The sequence below is a fragment of the Anguilla rostrata genome, chromosome 6 (genome assembly GCF_018555375.3).
Source record: "Anguilla rostrata isolate EN2019 chromosome 6, ASM1855537v3, whole genome shotgun sequence".
NCBI classification, from domain to species: domain Eukaryota; kingdom Metazoa; phylum Chordata; class Actinopteri; order Anguilliformes; family Anguillidae; genus Anguilla; species Anguilla rostrata.
The window spans coordinates 16,124,641-16,150,334 of NC_057938.1; the positions used below are offsets into that span (position 1 = coordinate 16,124,641).

At 38.6% G+C, this 25,694-nt stretch overlaps 1 protein-coding gene across 4 annotated transcripts in view; it reads right to left on the minus strand.

Annotated features, from left to right (window-relative positions):
• The window catches only part of LOC135256669 (netrin-G1), a 95,138-nt gene extending 69,867 nt beyond the window's left edge, over nucleotides 1-25,271 (minus strand). Inside the window, exons 1-2 of one of the 4 annotated variants that reach the window (XM_064338659.1) lie at nucleotides 25,050-25,271; nucleotides 6,557-7,224 (exon numbers count right to left, since the gene is read on the minus strand). In XM_064338659.1, coding sequence (XP_064194729.1) covers nucleotides 6,557-6,802 — 246 coding nt within the window. In that variant the 5' untranslated portion in view covers nucleotides 6,803-7,224; nucleotides 25,050-25,271. Of the gene's footprint in view, nucleotides 1-6,556; nucleotides 7,225-13,443; nucleotides 13,757-16,107; nucleotides 16,472-25,049 lie in introns of those variants that run through there. The other 3 variants (XM_064338662.1, XM_064338660.1, XM_064338661.1) reach the window with 3 other exon arrangements.
• Between the last annotated feature and the right edge of the window lie 423 nt (nucleotides 25,272-25,694).

Below are 25,694 nucleotides of genomic sequence, written 5' to 3' on the forward strand. Positions count from 1 at the left end.
CAGGGTCTGATTGCTATCCCTGTGGAGAGAGTATGGTTTTGGTCAATCAACATTTAAATCACTCTTTGTATTGTATTCACAATAAAAATTCTTTCAAATGCTCTCCAGTTGTGTTTTGGGAATGTCACCTTGGAGAGCATTAATTCAATATTAATTATATTTATTGTTTTTAACTGACATTTTCAATAATTTTAAATTGTTGTTATATTCAAAGAAACCATATTTGCAAAACAAAAACCAGGTTTACACTGGTTTAGTCACTGGTTATGCAATAGCTCTCTAAAGTGTCATTCTTATTTTACCAAAAGTTTAAAATGGGTCTGTTTGACCCAAACCAAACACAATGGTTAAAGCACATTAAAATAAACCATTGATTTTGGCTCATTCGGTGATATTCATGACTTATTTAATAAGTAATGGCCTCTCCAGTCAATTGTTGCACCAATGGCAATTTATGAAGGCCCCCCGAATTCCAGGACATAAGGAACAGTCAGTTTGAAACCCTCTTTATAGCTGCAATCCTTAATTTTTCCAGATTAAAAAAGCCACATTTGTTCACAGGAGATCACAACAAAAAAATGGGTGTTAGTGTTACATCTTTATGTAGCATTTCGATCTGTATATTATCTGTAAGTCATTGTAATTATGGTTTCAGCTTTTTTGGAATCTACTCTCTCAGTACAATTTTTAAAGATAACAAGTTGTTGGCTTCCTGCTGCAGGTATTTTCTTTCATATGCTCTGTCGTGTTTGTGTGACTCGACTCTGTAGAATTTATCGATGGGTTCTCAAAAACAGAGGACTTTAAAATCAATTGGTTGAGTTGAAGCAGGCTTCGCACTGCAACCTTGAGTTTCAGCTCCATACTATCCAGAATTCCTCATACTATAAACTGTGATTTTGTTGTACAACAGGATATACAGTAGCACAATACAGCTTTTAAACTTTTTTTTATTGATTGCTGTCTTTTCAATGCCACATCCTTTAACCATGAGACAGAGAGAAGTACAGCAATGCTGCATTGTGGGATTTGCTTTCTTAGATAGCTAAGCAGTGAAAGGAAAGGGGTGAGGACTGCTTCCCTTGAAATATTATTTTTTTTGTTGCCATGGTGTTCCAATACAGATTTCTATGCAAATTTATTTTCTGCAATATTTATCATATTGTTTTTCATGTCAGTTAAGCATTTCTTAAACCTGAATAGTATTTGAGAGAAGAAGAAAAGAATGAAGAGAGCAGAGAGAAAATAAAGAAAAAGAAATCATACTTTATGCAGAAGATGCAAGACCATAATGCATAAAACATGCTCTATGCTGAATGAGTGAGAACAGCTCCTGGGAAAAGTATCACTACAAAACAGCCAAGAGCCTATAGAGGTTATATAGAACATATTTAAAATTTGTATTTTAGTCATTAGGCCAAAGGGATGGTGAAAGTTATGAATGCAAGTTAGTAGTAAAAGAAATAACACTTTTGTGACTTAGTCTTCCTAATTGTATCACAAGTTCGCACAGACAACACAAGTCCATGCTCCAGCGGGGGAAGGCATGCAAGTCTTCATTCGTGTTGCTAACTGCAATGGATTCATTCCAAAGAAGTACTGGTTAAATAAGACAAACTTTTTAAACCTAACAGTTTTATCTACAGCCATAAAGTGGCAAATGTCTATGTCACTCAAATTGTAATCCAAGTGTATGCAGTATGTCTGATATGGACACTAAGCAGGTCCCCTCATATGGTTGGCCCTGCTTACAAAAGGAAATTCAGCCTGTGAAAGTGCAGTCATCCTCAGAAAGCCCTCAGGGCCTGTTAGAAATATGGCTTTTGCACATAACCTTGCCTTTCTATAAAAGCAATTGATCCATCAATTCCACATGCTGAGATCTAGCCCATGTCACAACTGTGTCACATCTCCAATGAAGATACACCTGTTACATAATTAGATTAATCACAAATTTTTTTTTTTTTTTTTTTTTTTACATTTTGGTTTTTCAGTAACTTCAGTAACCACAACAGTTAGGTATGGCTACGCTTTCCAGAAACAAATATTTCATCCATTCAACTTCATAAAAACAGAAATGCAGGATAGCTAGCTAGCAATACGGTACAGCAGAAGCAGTGGTATTCCCGCACATAACTTTTTCATGAGCATATAATTAACCAAGACATCAAAAATGTTCTTTTTGCCACAAAATATACTGTATGTAACGCTATATACATTTACATCTAGCTATCTAGCAATACAATCTGAAAAGTCAGTACTTGGACAGTCAATCAAATTAGGACAGTTAGCTAGCTGGTCTAGCTAGCCAGGCATCAGAGTTGCCAGGATCGATCCTACTAAAAACATACCGTTAGCCACTCCTGCTGTACTTAGCTATATAGCAAACAGAGCTATCCACAACACAGTAATAGCGTAACGTAGCTACACTGAAATCGGTAACTGGTGAGTCCATGGTGTTTGTAGACCACCTGAGAAATGGCATTGAGATTGGTTTCGAAACTGCAGAGATACTGAGATATCAAAATCGCCGTTTTACATGGGAGCTACCATGCTCAGTGTGATTAATGAAGTAATTAGTTAATTGGAGCCACGGACTGTGTTTGCAGGTATTGTGGACCAGCTGTGTGTCAGGCACACTCCTTCACTTGAATGGGGAGTACCTTCTATGTTGCTCTATAACCACGTAATTAAGTGTGGTTAACCTTAAAGTCACAACTATGATGCCAGAAACCCAGATTGTCTAAGAAAGAAAGTAATAGAAAGGACGTAAGGAATCCTGGATCTGACAATCCGATTAAAATAAACATTATGTGATTTTCATATTGGCAAAACAAAAAACAGATTTAGTATATTTCATCTGAATGGAATATAACAATCTGAATGCAATGTGCTGGGTCCCTCAAAACACAAAATACTTGTTTTCATCTACATGGAAGACACTATCATTCTGAAAGGAATTTACTGCAGTATTCTGACTGGAATGCACCATTCTGAACAGTATCCTCTATACTGCAGAATGGAACATACTGTTGTTATTATGAATGAAAAAAAAATAGAGACAGAATGAGAAAAGGATGAGAGGATCCATGGTCCGAATTTGGTCATCCTCTCAATCCACTTGTATTTTGGTGAGGGCAAAACGCTGTCAAGAAACCTCCCTGTGGATGGCGCAGCACACTCAGTGGAGGAACTACTTTCTTATCTCGCAGTAGCAGCGAGCACAGCACCCGTCCATCTATATCTGAGTGGGGGATCTGACGGAGAAACAGAACTGCCTTCACTGAACCTTGAAGTTCTGAGCCTGTCATTTCAACCACACAGCAAAGGCGAGCTCCACTGAAGAAGAAACACAATTTACTGTGTTCCCATTTACCTGTTAAACAAGCTGGGTTCTGATTCCTTCTTTCTCTAGTCTGGCAATGCTGAATTGAAACACATTCCCCAGTGTCTGTGCCTCCCAGAGACAAATCCCTAACGACTCTGTGAAGATCCATTTAAATGATCAAGATGTGTCTTCTATTGTTCTGTGCCAGTTCAGATTTAGCCTATTCAGATATTGTATAGATCAGGGTCTGTGTCAACTCTGAGCCAATCCAGATAACACAAGGATTATTGAAACTATGCTAGGACTAGCCGGTGTTTTATGTTTTTGTGGGAACATTCATATCAAGGATGTGAATCGGTTCATCAGTGATAAAGCCAAGCACCCAGGGCCACCACAGGCGGAAACATGCTAAAAATGTCCCCATTACCTTGTTAACAGCTCTCAACAACACTGCCAATTAGAGATGTCCATAGAGATGTTTGTCTGTCCTTGAACAGCTCTGTTGAATAAATAAGCAATCACTGCATACAGTGTGCAGTAGTTGGCAGTTTCAAGATGGTTTCTGCCTTGCCTTTATGTATATTCCCACATGGAAAAAGTGGGCACTAAATCGCAAATTAAATGCCAAAGAAATATTTCCCCTCAAAATCAAGCATTCTTTTATAATTGATCGTGCTTATTGGTCTTTGCAGACAAATTCTCCACAAATGCCAGAACCTGCCTAGACATCAGTCTAACACAAACAAATGTACAAAACTATATGTTTGAATGCTATTTGTGCAACTGCTTCAGGGTCATAATTCCTGCATACAAATATGGTTTTGTACCAAAATATAAATTTTTTAGACTTTGAAATATCTAAATCCACAGCTAATGGCAATGAGTTTTACTTGAAATTTGAATTAGAACTTGACCCACTAAAATATTTCACAGATGTGATACAGTGGTTTTTTGTTAGAACTTGGACCATGAAAACCTATAATCTTAGATTCCCTCCCTGTAAATGCACTGATTTTTTTTTCCAGAAAAGGAAGAGACATGACTCGATCTATCGCTCCTTAAATAATCAAATGGCACATTATACTTTCTCTCAGACATGGTGCTCTTCATATTCTTCACCACATATTTTCCTTTTTCCCCCCTATGCTGAAAGGCATTGGGCACAGCGGAACTGCATAGCATGGCCCTCCATTTTGAGATGGACCTCGCCTGGGGCATGAACGTCGATCCCAAGAAGCAGGCTCCAACAGAAGCACCAAATTCAGCTGTGCCCACCAGAAAGCTTCCGGCCCCCACGTTGAGATTTAATTGGCGGTTCTACACACCCCATGCTTCATAATTACTTTGATAAAGGCGGTTAACAAACCGAGGAGAATATAATATCCTGGAGGAGATCATCTGCACCAAGGGATTCAGGCAGTTCAAGGTCAGAAGTCAAGGGTCAACCCACAGGCAGTGGAATAAAGGCATCCATGGACAGACTTTTCAGCAGATATGCACCACGGGTTATGTGACAGAGGAGCTAAAGTGAGATTTATGAAGTTGTGCACTTCACACTCCGCCTGGAGCCATGTAGCATATTTCTCCTTTCTGTCTGTGGATAGCCATGGCTGTGAGCTGCTAGGCACCTTGTGGTTCTGTGTCAATGAAAAACCTTGGGATATTTTCAAATTGGATACTTCTAAATGGCCCTTGCAAGGCCACTAGCTTTGTGTTTGGAACATTACTCCAAGGTTTTCAAAGGCTAATTTCAGAGACGCACACCGATTTACAGGAACGTTCAGTAAATAAACACTTCACCTCGCAGTTGTCATTAGAATTTGCCTGGATTTGGTATTTTAAATCGGTGTTGGCATTCTCTCCAGGGTCTGTTTTGAAATTCAATCATCAATTTGAAATACCAGTAACGGCTAAGTAAATAGACACAATCATGTTTCAGGTCAGAGAGGATCCTCTGTATTTTTGTGATCAAAAAGTGGCCACTCAAGCCAGTTGTTTTTTTTTCTTTCTCAAAAGCAATGATTTTATCAAAGAAAACCAACATGCTCATATATATTTTTGAGGTACGTAAGTCTTAAGTCTGAATAATTACACTATGAATAAAACATTGTTGTTATATACAGTGCAGTCCACATGTGATTTTGGCTCTGTAATCCACCACATTGGGTTTGAAATGCAACAATCAATATGAGGTTCAGACTGTGAGCTTTAGTTTGAGGGTATTTCCTATGTATAAATAGGGCTGTAATTCCTATACATATCACTTAATATGGATGTAAATACCCTCAAATTAAATCTGACAGTCTGCACTAACCTCATGTTCAATATATTCAAATGAGTCACTGTCCAAATACTTACGAACTTCACTGTACAAGTAGAATAATTCACTGATCATAACCCACAGAAAACAGTTTTCAGTTTGATATTTCCTCCTCATTTGACTCCCCTCCCTGCAATGACAAAACTCTCTGTGCATGTACTTTCTCAGTGTCTTCGGTTTTTGAATCTTCTATTATCTAAAGAGCTTGGACATCTGGATGAGCCTTTTATTGATATGATCACTCCAAGGATTGCGTGTTTTACTGAAGATGTGCCAATGTTTGTGTGGAGAAACTTGATCAAGATGAACCTTTTCTATTTAAAAAAGGAACCTGGAGTGGTTGTATAAAAAAGAACCAGTAAGAATGTTTAGTTAGACATAATGGCCTTTTGACTTTCTAATTGCTTGATACCGTGCTTCCCACAACTCACAGACTCTGGGAATCATATTCTAATGTTTACTGGTTTCCCAGAAAATCTCATGTAATTTCTAGAAAATGCCAAAAGAACCATTGATGCTTGACTTATCACATACTTAACAAGCTGGCTATTTATATATTCCAGTATGTTTACAATATTTCAACTGAGCACAAGCCTTCTCTCTTGGGAACAGGTTAAACACAAATCCTCCCCACTTACTTAAACTATTCATTGCTTAAATGCACTTTAAATCTGACCCATTACTTTAATTTTACGGTTCCTCAAGCATAAAGAGTAATCATTTACTGCATTTATTTTAGTTTGTGTGATTATGTACACACATACTGTAAAAGGATGTGTGCGTGATGTAATTACAAGACACCACTCTCATAGACTATTCCTGATATAAAAACCTAACCCTTTGTATAAAAAGAGATTTTTTAAAAATCATACAGTAACATGGAGGCAGGGCGAATGGCTTAAACTCACCAAAGCACAGTACGTCTCCGGTGGGTCACCACAGGTGATGTTGGGGGGGTCGAGTGTCACTCTCAAATATTTGGTCATATCGGTGGCCTCGGGCTGGCAGGCCATGTAATCCCAGGTCAGGCCCTCGTCGGTGTAGACCTGCGACTTGCAGACGTCGTAGTGGCCCCAGACGGAGGGGTAGTGCTGCATGGCCTGGCACAGGCCGGCCCACGCGGCCTGCAGCGTCAGCAGCGCCAGCCAGCGCATGGCTGCCCCCTTCCCCCTTCCTGTCCCTGCTCGAACGACGTCTCTGATCGACTTCTCTGAAAAACCGCGAGCGGAGCTGACGTTTATTGCACCATAATCCACCCTCTGCTGAACTGAGGACTCTGGGAGGAAGTCAGCATGCCCAGCGTGGCGTACCGCTGGTTCGGGGGGCGTCTGGCTTTTCCGGGTTTTATTTGGGCTGGCTCTTGTCTCCGCCGGCGTCTAGGTCGGCGTGTCGTCTCGGCGGGTGGTGGCTGACAGTCCTGGCACGGGTGGTAGATGTTGGGGGGGGAGGGGGGGGGGAGGGGTCTCGAGAAGCTGTCTCAGTCACACTGATAAATGGCCCCCCTTTGCCTGAGCAATGAGCTCCTGCTGTCTCAGGTTCGCTTCCCGTGGATCATCACTCACCCATCGGCCACGCACTGTAAGGAGGAGGAGGAGGAAGAGGCAGCAAGTGAGGAAAGGGATGATTTCCAGAAGCAACCAAGTAGGCATAATTCCACAAAACAAGGAGCTACCCTGTACCCTGTATGTTACACTATACTGTATTACCATACGTAATACTACACAACACAAAATTATACTTATACTTCGCTCAGTTCATCCTTGAAATCTTATTGCATGCCGTCCCGCTCCATTATATAGTATAATTATTAAACATCTATGACTGGCTGAGTTATGGCCAATTGAACGTAAATATTTTAAATTAATTAACTGAAACTGAAACCAATTGAATATTTAAGCAGCTTCCTTGCCCATGCAATATGAACTTTTGAAACAGGACTCCCTTGCTCCAGGTCTAGAGCCCACATGCAACAGCTGTAGCTCTGAGTTTTATGTAATAGCTAGACCCTTTGAAATGCATGAATACTGTTTAGCTTACAGTAGGGTAACCAACAGAGCAGTAGTCATGGACACTTTTCTTCCTTCCCTTGTGGCAGGTTGTTGTTAAAGAGCAATATGTATATATTTTTAATCGATACCTTGAGAAAATAATCAGCTTTGGCTTTTATCAGTGGTGTGTGGCCACATATCGCTTGAGGGAAAATTGAGGACATTGCATGAAAATAAGGAAATAAAGGAAGGGAAAACTTGCAGCCTGTTTTTCAGGCAAATAAACTTTGCATGGGAGGAATCCTGGCTTGCGGTGCTGTCAGTTACACCTATTAGCTGTATATATGGTCCTTTAGCCATAGTACAGTAGCTTTACAATGTCAGTAGCAGAATGCATTACAGCCTCTGTGCAGTTACTGTGATACTAGTATTCACAGCCAGCCTTTCTTTGTCAGCCTGGTCATGTGCCATGCATATCTCTTGTCAGAAATCAGCCATTTTCTAATTGGTAATATAAGGTTTGGGGTTTCACTCCACTTTGAGGGAAATGTGGGCTGTAAAGGTAGGCTTTGACTATTAATTATCACTTTTGAATTGTAACTGTCAGCTGTACTCAGCCTGGACTCATGTAAATAGTTTGATGTAAAGGTACATAGCAGATGTCTGACTTCAAACATTAGGCAATAGATGTCTTGTTATCATGCTAACTTGCCAGATAACCCCTTAAATACGTACAGAGTTGGTAGCTTTCTTTGGGCTTAAGATTTTTGGCTGGAACGCAACAGTGGGGCTAGCTACAAATGCGAATGTCTGTGACTGAGTGACTGAGTGATGCAGTTATACCATTGGTCGGCCGAGTTATGAAGTTACACCATTGGTCAGCCGGATGAAGTGTGTTAGGTTCAGCCATATACTAGGTTTTGACCTGATCTTGTTCATCATAGCTCACTCTTTGTCAAAGTCTAACATGTCATTTAGAAAGTGTGTTTCTGAGTCAAAATAGTTTACATTGACATATTTCATGTTGTAGCAATCAAACATCAATTAATTTAATCAATTCTTTTAGATGAGAGTGAATTAATGGTAAATGGACTGCATTTATATAGCGCTTGTATCCAAATCGCTTTACAATTGATGCCTCTCATTCACCAGAGCAGTTTAGGGCTTAGGTGTCTTGCTCAAGGACACTTCGACACACCCAGGGCGGGGTTTGAACCGGCAACCCTCCGACTGCCAGACAATCGGTCTTACCTCCTGAGCTATGTCGCCCCCCAATTAACTGCTATGTCAATCAGTGTAACAAAAACCATGACAATATATCATTATGCAATGGCAAAAAAAACCCCTGAATTTATGCTTGTGCTGTCATGAATTACATTTGAAAAAACATAAAAGTCCTTTCTCTGGACCTCAAACGCACAGCCTTCCAAAATGCTAACAAGGATTTAGCCTTGGATGTCAACTACCCCACTGTGGCAATATGTTGCTTAGCATTAGCCTACAGCACTCCCCCCCGGAATATGAAAGGCAATCACAAGCTACTATCTATTGATGGTGTTTTAATCTGTTTGAAGGGAAACTGTTTTTGGATTAATTTCCTTGAGCCCACAAGAGGACATGATTTTACTAATAAAGACACAAAATGAAATATTGCCTGTATCAGGCTGTTAGTCATATTGCAAATAATAATAATCCAAACCTCTTGAAGGTGAAATCCCTGTAGAAATAAACTAGTATTTCTTGGTACTCTGATAATAGTGAAGTCTAGGGAAGACTGGCACGTCGCTGCTATTTATAGGCAACATATATACGGTGTGTGCTGCATATTTTATAAGACTTAATGAAATTCCTTCTAACTCCAGACATCTTGGGTCTAAGGGGCTGGAGAATGCGTTTAGACTCCAAATATCTTTTGGGATGTGTCATTCATCTTCTCCTTCAGATTCCTTGTTACGGACATACTTAAACTGCGCGAGGCTTGCAAACATGCTAGAAAAGGAACAATTAAAATTATGTATCTAAAAATGTTGTTCTGTCCATTCTTCACCCACCATAATTATCTAGACCTATAGGCCAAAGCTGACAAAAAAAGCAATAAATAAAAGAAGACAGTGATGGGAGAACATTGACCTGCTTTTATAAATTCAGGAGTGTCCGCAGAGGAGACACCAGAGGTAAGAACTGCAGCAGAATTACACACAGTGTTCTGGGGCGTGTAACTAGATCTGATTAACAGCTCACCATGACTTCACAGACATAATATTAATGTATTAAAATGTCAGGGTGCCAGGAACTGATCCGGGATGGCCCGTTTGGTGTGGGGGAGATAAGCAGAACGAGCTGACACAGATTACACGGGCAGACAACCGCTGGAGTGTATTAGAGATCACAGGCGCAGGGCCGTTATCACTGACTATGATTTAGATAAGCCGTTTCTCTCATTATTCAGCAGTTCCTTCGTGGGGTTCCTTTGTGACTGCACAAAAAAGGACCGGCCCGGTGATGCATTTTAAATGACACGCTTATGGACCAAGCACTTCATCCCCCAGTGTTCCTGCTAACTGTATGTAACGAGGGGAATGAGAAAGAACACAAACTATAGACCATAGATACCTAGAGACACCTGTAAAACTGATGCCAGATAATATTCACAATGCCTGCTTTCTATGCTTTTGAGTACAGCCATTTCTGATTTAAAGCGCATAACGATTGGTTCCCATTAAGCTGGAGCAAGGTCATTCATTGTTCAATGCAAAACAAACACCGGACTGATTCTCACTTCTGATACTTTATGCCAGAGGACTAGCCAGCTCTCGTCATGCATCGTGCTTGCTGCTCCATGGCACGACCTGGACATGTGGGGGGTGTGTTTTCAGGCTAACTGTCCACCAATGAGAAATGAGAGGCCCCAGTTCGTGTCCAAAGACATTAATGATTCATGATGCTCTGTGGCCTGGGAGAAAGCAGCGCTGTGCCAGATTTCTTTCTGTTTTTAAAGACGGCGAAACGCTCCCTAGCGCCCACTTGCATTCCGACCCCTGGGCCGCTCAAGCGTGGCAGGCTGCTCCAAACACAGCATACTAACACGCCTGGCTGCAACTGCCACTCAAGTAGCTTCAGAAAAGAGTGCATAATCAATTTACGTTATTACCATCTCTCAAGATTTCATGGATTCTCTTCGCTCTCTTTTATGTGATGTCACAAAGTACTTTCTACCTCTGACTTCATTTTTTCCCCTGTGCTCCCTTCATTCTCTCACTCTTTCGCTTTGCAGAGCTGTGCAGGCACAGAACCACAATGCAGCCTCTGTCTCTGTCACTCACTTTCTCTCCCCCTCCCTCCGTCCATATAAGCACCGAAGCGGCTAAGCTAGAAAATGATACAAATAATGACAAAGCATATACGCGGGGGAAGGGAGCTATGTTCTCTCTGAACTGGCCCTGCTTTGTACAGATATGTTCTCACCATACAGGAGTGCCAGACATATTATTAAAATCACTTTTCCTGCAAGACTACCTCATTGCAGAGCTTCTGTTGCAACATTCCATGCTGCTCAGATTGCTTTTTAGTTGGGGTCAGCAAACAGGCATGCACAGCAAACCTCTAAGCGAATGAGAAGGAATACATTTTTAAAACTAACTTTAGCACCCACCATGTTGTTATGATGAAAACAATTTAAATAGGGAATTCGCACATGGAAGTAGCAGGTCAAACAGTATAACAACAAAAACTGCCAATATGCACTGGATCTTATAAACATCTAGATTCCTTGTGAAAACAGTCTTCAACATTCTGAGAAAAGAGAATTCCAAATTAATCTATTTATTTGTACTTTAAAATTAAATTAATATATTTACATATAATCAGTTATGGGCTGTAAACGAGCAAGATTAGAATTAGGTTTTGGACTATAGCTGCAGTGTGCCTAATTATACAGGTGCCCTGTTATGTGTATATATGGAATTCTTGCAATAGTAACCGGACAAAATGAATTTTCTGATAAAATACTCAGTTCTTCAAATAACATTACACCTATTCGTAGCTGTCAAGCATACATCCCCGAAATTAAGAATCAGCCAATTTCATAAATTTTAGCCAACCATTAAACAGAGTAAAAATATTTAAAATAGGCCTTACATGCTATTGATGGACATGCAATTAAACCTCCATTAAAATAAAAATTTTGAAAAAATGATCAGTACTAAAACGTCTGTTATTCTGTCAAAAAAGTTGGCTTTCTGGTTGGCTTCATTGCAGTAAATGAAGAACATTTTACCATTAAACTCCTGCACTACTCTTAAGTTACCTAAGAGTCTACATTCCAAATTCATTTTAAGCATGCATTCATTGGGAGCAACAAGTCGATTTTTCTTTGTCATGTATTATTAATATAAATATATCTGAATATATTAAAGGGCTTAATATCGTTCTTTAATACGCGACATGGGATGAACTGCAATATTATGTTACAGTTTTAGTTCTGCACGTCGGACAAGATCTTACCAACACTCTTGGTTTGCCACACAGAAAAAAAAAGTGTCAGTGCGTAGGTAAGCATGCACGCGCCTAATAGCATCACTCATTCATAGCACATTTACCTTGTCAATACGCGGCTTGTAATACATTCTCCCAGTCTTCAAAGATCGGCGGAAAAGCAGTTTTGATGAGCGTATTAAGGAGGTAGCATAGCATAAAGATTTTAATACCCCCACCAGAGGGCGATAGAATTTCTGGAACTATTTGTACCCCTGACAAATATGTGCCTGCAAAACACCCTTCAACAAAGCGGATGATTAATTTCTAACAAATTATCATAACTGGTCTTTTGAAACAAGAAGATGTTATGATCATTCCAAATAATCTTCGGTCTCTCTGGTCTCCTTCCCGCCCTCACTCATAGCCAGAGGAAGAGAATGGGTAGGAGTTGTCTAACAAACTTATATTCAGGGATATAAAGGTAATTTCATCAAATGTGATCTGAGACCTGTAGAAAATCATGATGATGATGACAACGACGATGATGGTGGTGGTAGTAGTAATTATTATTATGATTCATTTATTAACAATCGGCTACTACTGGTTGTAATAATAATAATAATAATAATAATAAATGTACTATTCATCATCTATTTATTAACAGTTTTTCGTATTTTTCTCTATTTCCCTTTTGTCCAAATTAATTCAGGCGTATTCATATTTGTAAAACATTTAGCATTTCACGAAATACTTACACTTCCACAGTGCGAAGAGTCGGTCTTACTGAGTGTTCAACAAGTTCAGCAGCTCTGGATGCTCTAAGATATGCGTGCTAATCTAAATTTGATAAGCTCGGGGGATGGAGTCACGAAAAAAGTTGATGGTGCCAGAGTGTAAATGAGCTGACTAAAGAGAGATTTATGGAGCTTTTCGACCCGCGTCAATCTTCACTGAAGAACCGTGACACATTTCCTTAGCTTGCAAAAGCGGTTGAAGCAGAAATCGAGAAAGGACTTCGAAGTAATCAATGGTCAGAGACTCAGACTTACAGTAAAGGGATTCACACTGACAACCTCACACGTTGTTAGATGAAACACTCACCACTTTTTTATCCGGAGTGCAGTTATCAGCATTGGTAATTTCTCTTTCCCAAAGGGTTCTCAATAAACTTTATCTCGAGCTGTATCGTGCTTGCGTTTTTCTTTTCGAGTTAACCTCCTTGTGTCACTCTCTGAAGGTGGATATTTAACTCCGGGAAGCGAATATATCACAGTCTCCGCGAATTGTCTTTACGAACGCATATCTGATATTGGAAAGAGGACATAACTCACTTCAGTTCGCTTCGGTGGCGAAAAAATCCTCTCCTGTTCTCAGGACTCACTCCACTGAGTGCTCGGCAAAGAAGATTTAGCATACAGAGCACTCGGAGAGTCCATTTGATGTGATAAACATCGCCCAAAGATTCGCCTAGTTCTCAGGTAACAAGGGCATCATCTCCGATCACATTGATCTGCTTATTTTTCTTTGGGACACTTGGAGGACAAATGTAACAATATGGAAAGGACGGAAGCTTCCGATTTCCACCACCTAACATTACTGGTAGATAAACAATCTTCTTCAAATGCGAGCTAATATAACGATTGCAAGCCCTCTTCGGGTGCAATACTTCTGCAATCCGCTGGGTCCTAAAGGTAGCCAACAACAGTGAAAATTATGATTACTTGTCAGCATTGTAAATGCAGATTTAAGTATACATTTTACATAGCTACATAGAAGTTATCAATAATATTACATAATCTATTTCAAAATTGGCTACTGCGACACTGCACTTGTAATGTTTGCTAACAACCGGGTGAATCACTGTGAATTGTCCTTAACATCTTTATGAAATCCTTATAGTAATAACAATATAAGTGCAGTAAAAGCTTTGTAATTATTAAACTGTTAAATTGCCTCCAGACGCGTGAGCACAGCACAGGAGCTCATTTCATGCATGTCGTGGCACGGATCAATTTACCTATTCGGTATAGGCTACAACTGGTAGCCTACAACATTCATTGCATTTAATTATACATTACTGTTGTAATTTCAGTATGTAGATGTCATTTAATTTGGTTACATGCTCATTTACGAATACTTGATAAGTACTGACACTGGAAAGAAGTTGTTCTTTCAACTAAGGCCCACTCTATATGCCACCGGTGCGCATAAAAGTCAAACCCAGGAGCGCTTGTCTTTGGGCGAGGTCCACCGCGTTCCAAGAAACGAGTGTTCCAGACAAAGATCGGATATTCAACATTGGCCAAATATTGCTTGGCGTCCAATCCCTCACAATTGCCTCAGTTAAATGACTATTTGATTACGATGATATAAGTAAAGAGAACTAATTTTCCAATATGCATGATAACGTGATGTGTATTTTAGCTAAATGACAGGCTCTTTATTTGATGCGCAGCACTTGAATTTATTCCATTCTAGATGTGAACGGTCAGAAGAGAGTACTTAAATAGCTTCCCACGGGAACATTTTTGAAATGCTCAACATCAACATAAAACCCCACTGAATGACAATGTGCGTATAACTTTCTGGTATGTTAAACTTACTTCAGGACCAATCAAGCTGGCTCTCGTTGGTTTAGGTGCAGTGTTTGGTCGTTTGATATCGTTTAAAGTAACCCAATTAACGCTAGGATAACTATTAAAACAAGATAATTGTGCATGCATTCATTACATTTTTAGCTCGGCTAAGGCCATACATAATTATTGTTCGAAATGTTATTCTAAGGAAACATAAGATTCTCGTAGTTTAGAAACAATTAAAGATAGATGAAAAATTAAAAAAAGAACTTAGAATGCGATTTCATTCAAAGCAACCACCCTATGGGATACATTTCGTTCAGTTAAGTTATAGGAGGCATTCATCATGCATAACGTGTAATTTGAGATTGATTAATGGACAAAAAAATGCTCTGTATACATTATTGTGCGGTAGAAACTACAGGATAAGTGGTTAAAATTGTTGAGTTCATTTTCTATACAAAGCGCTATAATTTAGCGACGATTATCTTTTAATATTACTTGTAGACTGCGTGCCTACGTCAGCCTATACTTTTGGGAAGCCAGCACTCATTTGTCGGTTACAATTCACCGACTTCAACTTAACGATATTTCAAGGCAGCTGTTGGGTAGGATACCCTTACATTTATATTTACCAAAGTTTCCACAGAGATGGAACAGTTTTCACGGCAGTATATAAAGCAAACATCACGCTACATGCCCGACGTATTAAAAGTTGAACAACCCTAACCCTAACAGCAGCAGCAGCAACAACAACAACAGTAACAACAACGAAAGTATTTATAAATTTACTGCTTTTTGAAAGACCAAACTTTGGAGTCTTCAGTGAAGGGAAATGCGTAGATGCATTTAGACCACACAGGAACTTGATTAGGCTATAGAAAACCGTCGCCGTACTATCACACACTAACTGCCTACAAGCTAATCTGTCTATCCAAAGTAATGTGGAATCATTGCAGCAAAATGTTTAGGCCTATCTTAGCAAGTTATGCATAATGCAAACTAGCTTGATTTACTTGAACAAACCATTCAGATATAGAATGTAGCTATAGAGGTCAATAGTGTAGCAGCCATACAACGTACACTATTGCGGTTTACAGATTCAGAAAGAAAATATGAACATACAGCTGGCCAAATATTTAGCTACAACTGAGCCAACTGATATGAATTAAACATATATGCCGTGAAACTACAAAGCACAATGAGCAAAAATAGGCTACATTTGAACTACAACAGTGCACCACATTAAATTAGTAAAGCAGCCCCCCCACCTCTCATTTACCGTTCCTTTCGTATGCGCTTAAATTTTATCGTTTCAATATCCCTTTGCCACGAGTATAGGCTAGTAGTTTTCTACCTCTACTATCTAACAAAGACGTTGACATAATCGAACTACTTTATCAAAATTGTAGTGCTTACCTTTCACATAAGAGATCCGTTCCAGTAATGTAATATAAGAGAACCCGCTGACAATTTCGCCAGTGCTTACTGGTTTCTGACATTAACCTGCGAATCGTGCCAAACGCGGTCAGAGAAGCAAACTCCGGAATGACTTTTCTTTGCGATTCCGACGGAGTGGAGTCATAAAAACCCCTAACGCCACTTCTGTGAGCGGAAATACGCGGCAAATGAATGGAGTGACAGGTTGGTGCAGGCAAACTTTTTGGTTTCGATGTCAATTTTGAGCAGGAGGATGGCATGGTAGTCCTCGCCCCGATCCTGATAACCATACAAAAGGGCTTTCTCACCAGTAAGATGCAATCACTCCATGCTGGTGGATTATGGGTTTGGGTACACATATGGGACTGGCGTTGCAAATTTGAGTAACACGTGTTTATAAGGAGACTGCTCAGTATGCTGAAATCCCCAGGATGTAGAAATTATTGAGCTCATCACTTGAACTTGAAGTTGTGTGCGTGCGTGTGCGGGTGTGTTTGCGTATGTGTTTGTTTGGGTAGTGGGGGTTGTTGGGTGATGAACTCGCGTTCGAGTACTCTAATAATAAACGAATTCGAGGACTGATTCATACCTTCTGACGCGTGACTCTTTATGGAGCTGATTTGGTGTGAGATGCCTTTAATTTCAGAACTGGACAGCTCCAAGCGACCCCTCCTGTCTTTCCATATAAGCATATGATGAGCTCAACATTCTTTTCGCTGTGATGATGGACCCCATCGACCGAAGCATGAAGAATTCACTATTTCTTTTTTGTTCAGAAAGTCAAAGGAGTAATCACAAATGAAATGGCGTACTATAGATTGCCCGAAAGCAGTATATTTATGGACAAAACATCACATGCATTTTAATAGCTGGTAGTGATTTGTGTATGCAATAAAAAAATTGTCTAGGTGTGTCATCACAGCCCAAACGTGACCAGAGAAACATTATGATACCTTGCATTCATAGGTGGTTTAATTCTGAGACAGAACTTGCACACTTTTTTCTCTTTATCTTTGTTTCAGCCGTGGCTTATTCCCATATAGCATATAACGACTAAGCAGTATTAATCTACATAATATACGGTTTTCATTCTACTGTGCATCTGCATTTGTGTGCATTGTGACTGGATGTTATGCCCTTATTCAATACATAGTTGGATACAATTCCCTGTGAAATACATAAGTGACACAATTGTATTTATGCTTCAGGGACTCTTCAGATGTCTGTACATTTGTGGTGGCATTCAACATTGACTAAAGTTCTACTTTACACATTGAATCAGTGTCTTCTCAGCCATGGGCACTTTCTGTGCCTGAAAACCCTTCTTAACCTTACCTATCTAGTGTAAGTTCCTGCAAGAGCAACTTATAGATCCTCCCACTAAATGTCTGAATGTACATTTAATTAATATAAGGCAACTTTTCAAAGGAAGCAAAGCCAAGTCACAAAACTATGACGAGCTACAAATAGCTGGCAGATCTGATGACATGGGCCATGGAATTCACACCTCCACTTGTCCATCGTGTTGCTGCTTATTTTCTGTGCTACATATAGAATGCCATAGAACTACTGTACTTCTGCATAAGAGCACAAGAGTGTCAGTGGATTGTAATATGAATGAAAAAGAAACATTAAAAATATATATTTTAAATGGCATTGAAATGTACTCTGTAATATATGAAAGTGGTAAGAATTTATACATTTTGTGAAATATGATCTTTGGATTTTGCATTTTTGCAATTGATGGAGATTTATTGTTTGTTTAATAAGGGAGTGCTTAATTAAGGTGACTTGATCTTGCACATGAAACAGATTCAAATGTCAAGGCTTAGAATAGATGGTTGTCTGAAACTAAAGACACACCTCAGAAGTTATGTTCAGCAGTTAATAAGCTGAGTCTGTTACTCAAACGGTGTTGGTTGGGATCCTTGCTGTGGACCTGAAGTTGTACCTTTAAGCTGGTCACTGGCCTGTGTCAGTAACTGCTCAGCAGTATGAATGGATGGTATGCAAATTGAGAGCAGTATGAGTCACCACATACAAGGGCCTTTGCTCAACAAGTATATTGCACAATAATGTTGTTTTTCTCCTCTGTTTTCAACTCATAATATACTGGCATAGGGCTGCTTTTTCTCTTATTGCTTATTGTTTTAAGGAGAGGTTTGAATATGGGAAAAATACCTTTCCTCCAATCAAAATGATATTTTATATTTTGAATATGGACACAAATGCAGACTTTTTTGTACTATGACTTATTTTTTTTATGGAACTTATGCAAATCAACTTAGGAATAATTAAAATGTGCAATTCTGCATATTAGTTAAAACATTTTTTTCCCCTCTGTGGATTAAGTCAGAATTCACTCAATTTAAATGTGAGGAATAACTCAATAGCTGGCAATTTATAGATGGGGTTACAAAAATTAGTTTTATTGATTAATTATTTTTTTAAAACCCTATGCATGTGCTGAAAACCCTATGCATGTGGTTTTTTCTTCTATTTTTCTACATATAATACCCCATAAAATAGAAATGGCAAAATATAGCAAAAAAGCTTCTGTAAATTACCAGCTAATTTGGTTAAGAAGCATCATGTCATATATGGTAGCTATATCTATAAGTTAAGCTGGAAAAGGAATTGTTCGTACAGGAAATATGTAATTGTGAGAAAATGGCAGTTAAAGTAAATTGTGTGCATGGCTATACTTGATGCAGCTGGTATAAAAACATTTAAATGAACTATTAAATTTAGTTTCTGAACATTGTTTTGGATATTTTATGAAACTACAGCAGTTGTTATATATTGTAATCTCAAAATTGTCCTATCCAGCCAAAATCACCATTTCATCTGTGGTGCCCTCCCCTTAAAAGTGGAGCAGGGGTTTTTGTAAATATCACACTTGAGTGGAAAGGCACGGGAACAAAATTAAAAAAAATATAAGATTATATGGGATCATGACATCCCACACAGTTTGTGGAGTCTTTCCTGCTGCTCACCAATTGCGATGTGGGCCTGTGTTTTGTATACAACTTTCCTAAATGGATTAGCATTTATATTTAACTTTCCAGCAGGATTTACCCTTTGCCCAAGTTCCACCAAGTGCTGAGGGCATTCAACTTAGAAATGTTTTCGAAAGAATGTTGAGGGATTTCTTTTGTTTTCAGAACTGACAGCTTGTGGATAGTGTGTGCAAATCTGAACTCTACAATGCCGATATGAGCTTTCTTTAATGTCCCAGATCAGCTGTTCCACCAAACATGATTTCAATATCAAAACTACCAAGGGCTCAGATCAGATTCAGTACAACTACAATGCACTGTCTTTGCTTTTCAGTTTTGCATTTCCTTTCTTCTCATAGCTACAAAGCAGCATGGATTTGAGACAAAAAGGTAGCAAAACTGCATAATGCGTGGTCTAAGCTGAGGGCAATATGAATTAAGGTTAGTAATAGTAATGCATAATAATGGCTTGCATTTATTTGGTGCTTTTCTCAAATTCGAAGTGCTTTACAGTGATGAGGGGGAAAATCCTACCTTTTAGTTAAACTGGGGGATGATTAGTGACAAGTTGAGACAGCCAGGTTGACAGTTTAACCAGGGCACAAGGTTAGAATGAATTCCTTCCATGTTCCTCAAGTTCCTGTTTACAGAGGGCATTCTGATTATCACATGTATCCATATGTTAAATCTACAATACTGTGCTTGCTCCAATCTCCCTAGCTTGAATTCAGTGTCTAACAATGGTATTATCTGCAATGGTACTTATAGTTGTAATTGATTGTAAGTATAAACATATCATATTATATAAGTATATTTCAAGCTGGTTTTATTTTGAATTCTGTCTGACCTGGTTTAGAAGCATTACAGCACAATGAAGAAAGAACTCGGCCTGACACCACACTGCCTTCACAAACTCTGCCGCCTACAGAAAACTCACGTTGAGAGCAAACTATTATGACAGTATTAAAAGAGTTCAAAGAGCCCCCCATTGACCCCTGCTGTGTGAAACGTCTGCTCAACAGAACCGCCAGCTTTAACTGTAAATCCAATGAATGGAGGGAATATGGGAAAATGCAAAGAAAGTTAAAACTGACATATAAATTAAAAAGAACCAGAATAGCTGAAAATCAGTTCTGACAACTAAATGGAGTTTCAGTCTGGCACAGATTCATTCTAGTTGCTGCTTGCCTTTTAATTTTAATTAGAAAATTGTACCAAATGCGACAAAAAAATGATGGACTAATTATTACACATACAAAATAAACAACAGTCATGTAGAACTTAGATTCATTGCTCAAGTTTACTTGCCCTGCCACCTTGCCTAAAAGTAAATTAATTAATTCAAAATTATATGTATGTTATATGTGTATCATTATATGTATTTTACATTTTTCAATTCAATTTGCTTTTTTTTCTCATAATTATTCTCCATTACTTTTCAGTAATGGACAATGAAGCTATTTATGAATTCCTTTGCAAAACATGTCACATTTAGTCAAATTCCATGATTTATTTATTTATTTATTTATTTATTTATTTATTTATTTATTTATTTTGTTCACAGAATTAAAAAGCATGTAGCTTGAATTGCTTCTCATTATTTCTTTTGTCCAGCTGTGACACAGCTCCAGATGCGGTTGCTGTGCTGAATGTTGATTGGATGAAAACACAACATAAAGGCAGATTCTGAAGAGTAACATAAAAGCAACCGAATTGGGAACAGAAAAACAAAGAAGTAGAAACAAAGTTAAATCCAAACATGGCAAGGCAGCCGGACATGCAGCCATCTCTCTCAGGCTGTGCTGCGTGTGACGGCAGGTGACACTGTCCGTGGTGCTGAATGCCTATCTTGCCTGCAGAGACCTGAAAGAAGCCTTGGCAGCATCCCAAGAGGAGGAGCTACCCTCTTTGCTCTTCCCTCACCAACCATGGTCACACCACTACATTTTCTGACCTGTGTTCCAGCCTGTGATGTCATGGGCTCTGATGTTTATGGCGTGACTGCCCCCCAGCCCCTTCCCTTCACCCCCTGCTCCCTTATCTAAATGGACCTGCAACTTCACAACTGGAAGTTTAACATTCATGTCTTCTCCACACGTCATCGCTCAGGAATAAACATTGTATATGCTACAACAGATACCAGCAGATATTGATTTTTTGTGTCATTACTATGCAATGCAGGATAAATAATCTCATTTAAAGGCTGTAATGCAATTTCTGTTTCTTTTAAGGGGATTTCACAGGGGCAAATGACAACTGACTGAATGACAACCTCTTTAACATTTGACTGGGGTGAATGGCTCTACATGAGGAATTCCAATATATAACATTCAACACTCACTTGTAGCCAATATCACACTTGACAATTCTATTAATTCTCTCACAATGGCCATTGGCTACACCTACACTGGCTGTTCTCCACCTTGCACCAGCATCCACACATTTACAAATTGCTCATTCACGAATAAGTCCAATCCCAGGGTTGAGATTCTCTATAACCCTAAGGATATGTTCTGCTTTGTGTTTTCTTTTCCCCCATGCAAGGCTAACTTCACCATGACTGCAAAACTGTATGTTAGTATTATTAAATTTAAATGATTTCTGAAAATCTTAGACTAAATTAGAATACAGGCTAATTTTAAATGCTCCATTTGTTTCCTAAACTACTTCAAGGCACTTACCCTCAGTTCAGGCACAGATTGCTTTTTTTTTTTTTACTTCTCGTCCATTCTGAGGACTGTTACTAGTTACCTTCACAAATAGCAATATTGTTCCTTATAAGTTAAAAGGTTGTATTGGTAACTAGCATGCATGGATGTGGTTTTAAATGTGGCACTGAGCTTTACATATAGTCTGACATTTATATAATAGTTGGGTTGCAGCTCAATTTCAATTTACTAGTAATGGAAACAGAATTGGTGTTTGTCTATTTTGCCATACCATTCACAGCTCATGCATTTGACTGGGGGAGAGGATATTTCCCTGGATCAGAAATAGTTATGGTAGAAGGTAGGCTTTTGAATAAAACACTTTTATTCAGACGGAGGTTTTCTTTGGAGTATCATTTTAAATTTGCTGAGTTTGCAAGAGCCCCCTAATCACCCAGGATACGGTCAAATCACCAGCAATACAGGAGTAAAACACTAGTCTTCATTTTGTATTTCATTGAGACTACAATGGAGGTGCAATCTGTGATGCATGGCAGATTTGAAAAGTCTTTGCATTGTGATTTCAAGCTGTATTGAGACAAAGTACCAATACACACTTTACCATGCCTATACACAAATGTAATGCATGGCTGTCAACCAATCAGAATTAGTACGTATCCAAGCCATGGTATAATATTTTTTTATGTTATTGTCCAAAGTTTTGTCCCCTTTGTATTTTGGCCATTTATAAAAGTGTAGTTCTATGTTCCAACTTAATTATTTTCTGAATTCTCCACAGGATCCTTCACCAGGCGGATTTATATTAGGACATACTCTTAGAATCCTTATTTCCCAACAACATGTTGTGTAATGCATTTCTGTTGCTGAGGAGTTGATGAGTTCAGAGATTGCGTTGCATTTTCTGCAATTTCCCATCTGTGTGCTGTTATGCAACAGCATATCATCAACAAGTTGCTGTGAAATTCAGGAACAAAAATGATCTGTTCCATCACTATAACAGGGGCAACCCTGGTAAGCAAAGCTGTCTGCTAGTGCCAGATGTTTGTTCTGCTTTTGGTTCTGTCAAAGCTTGTTTGTGCAGGTCGATCGATAATTAATTTTACAGTCTGAGCATGAAAATGTATGAGTGAATAAATGAATACTTATATAACATGCTCACATGCCTTTACCAAGCCTAATAATTAATCAAAGTACATAGTTAAAGGATTTGATTTAGGTTTAACCATGGGCATCACGTGGACTCCAGGATAAAACTTGCCAACCAGGTTCAATAGCATGTATAACTGAGTTAATCTAACTCAGGGGTGCAAACTCAACTCACGGAGGGCCACAGTGTCTATAGATATGTGGTTTATTTCCACCAGTGGCCAAGTAAGGCCTTGAGAACAATAATTGTGGATTATTTAGCCAATGCACAACTTGAATGAATCACAGATGCTGAAACAGACCAAAACCCAGCAAATACTGCTGTCTTCCAGGACTTAATTCTGAAACCCATGCTCAAATGCTTTGAAAATATTACCTTAAGACTCTCCTTTTTTCACTAATTTTCTTGTTTTTCCCCTCCATGTTTCTGCATTTCTTCATTTGTTTTAATCGGATTACTTTTTTTCTTTTTGTGTGTGCTCATTAGCAGCTTGAAGATGATCATGCATTTGGGTATAGGGCTACCTTTACAATTTACAGAAATTAGAATGGATCACAGTATGGCAACCATACAGTTGTAGGTTTCTATATCCTATGAGTCACAAGGAATGTACCAGCATTGACTAATCATTGTTTCAACTAGTTTAATTGTTAAAAACAAACCAGAGGTGTAACAGATATTAGGATATTATGTGCAATAAATGTGTATTCAATGGCAGATTATGGTAAGAAAGCAGGACAGCTGTATTGCTTTGGTTAAGCACACCTATTCAGAACCAACGTGAGATATTTATAAAAAAGGTGCCTTTCTGCTGGTAATTGGTATCAGGATCAAGTTTAAGAATCTTCTCATTACAAGCATCAATGTTTGTCATGAGGCAGCTCTTGTTAAGAGGTCTCCTGCTTCTGCAGTGCAGTGCAACGTGCAAGTGTTTGACTAGGTTCTTGCACATTGTATGTTTGAGTCTTGTCTCAGGGATCTATTGATAGCTTCAAAGTACAGACCACCTGCATCTTCTTTCATCATCATTTCACTCACACAACCTACAGTTGAAACAGCTGCATTGATGTGAGTTATTCAGAGTGGTAAAGGGTCTTTTACATTATTATTTCTTCATTGGAAAATTTATATTTAATTTACTGGAGCCCATAGCTTTATTTACATAGTATACTATGTACAGTAATTAAAAACTGCAGGTGAAACATCAGTCCAGTCGTAATTTTGGGCTAACTTTATCATCTGTATGCTGTGCAACTATCTGGACATCAAATTAATTCAATATATTCCCCAAATCCTCTTTTTATGCCAAGACTGTAATTATGGCAGGTAATTATGCATACCATTAGTAGTAGATTACATTCATGAATCATGATTTGTTTTAAGTGAAAGTGAGAACATGGAAGCTAATTCCAAGCACCTACAAATAGTTTTGTGCAAATCTTTGGACTTTTAGTGTGTCACTGTATGAACTATATCAAGGGGTCTATGTTGTGCAATAGCCAATCCCTCTGCCAGGACATTGGTAGGCAATATAAAAATTGAAGTATTCCGATAGTGCATCAAAAATGCAGTGATGGTACGAATATTGCGACCCGTGCACATCTTAGGTTCAGAATGATGCTATGGGGTGGGCCAATTTTACATTCAGTGTCATAAGAAAATGGTCACACAGAATAGGATTATGTGAATGACATCACTAATATCAGTTAAATGGTTTTCCAAGGTTTTTTTTCAAGGCACTCCCTTTTAGAAAATGAATTAAAAAAGCATAGAGGTTTATCTTAAAATCTAATTTGTTGTCAACATTTAATCTACAAAATAATATAACGTTAAAAACATATTTGTTTGTTTTGTAATTTGGGATAATATCCAGTAAATTTCACATGTTTAGAAATTAATAATTCAGATTACATTCAGAGTTACATGTTACATAAAAAGTACATGTTACAGTATTGAAAGTATATACCTATGAGCAATAAAGCTAAACTTGCCATTTCTTTATGTTTTAAAAATGAGAAGAAAAAACAAATCCACAACAAAATGCAAAAATATCTCCAGCAATTCCATCGAAAAAGAAGAAACAAAAAAAGAGAGGAATGATCTCACCTGGCTTGAAGATTTCCCTGGTACTTTCGCTGCCAATTATTCATTTTGTGCTTGGGATCTTTTCATTCCAACTGCAGTAACTTAATCACCAAGATGTCCAATCCAAGACAGGCAATGGGGATGCAGTGTAGAACCCCCCAGTTTCTCCACAAACTTTCCACCATGCCAAACATATTTAAAAAAACAATAGGCCTCTCCGCCCTCCTTTTGTCCTACATTTGTTACTTCCTGCACGCCACTTCCTCTCAGGGAGCCATTTTGGGAGGGTAACCCCTCCTTAAAGGGGCCAACCCCTATTTTAAATTTGCCAAGTAAAATGGAACCCACCTACATCCCAGTAATGGAGGCAGACATACATTTCCTTGTTTTATAATGACTCATCTACCCATACAAAGATTCTTTAACAAATTCAAAGGCAAATCTACTATAATAGAACACAATAATAATAACATTCAGCTTCTATCTGAATCTGTGTCGCAAATTGATTGATTGTCTAACAATTACTTTTTCACGTTGGGGATATGGGTGTTTGATAACTTCTGTGGCACACTAAGCATGATTATGTCAGTGAAGTTTATGATACCATATTTTACAAAGGTATGTACCATTTTTCTGTTTCTCCTGTCCATCAGAGATCAAAATAGA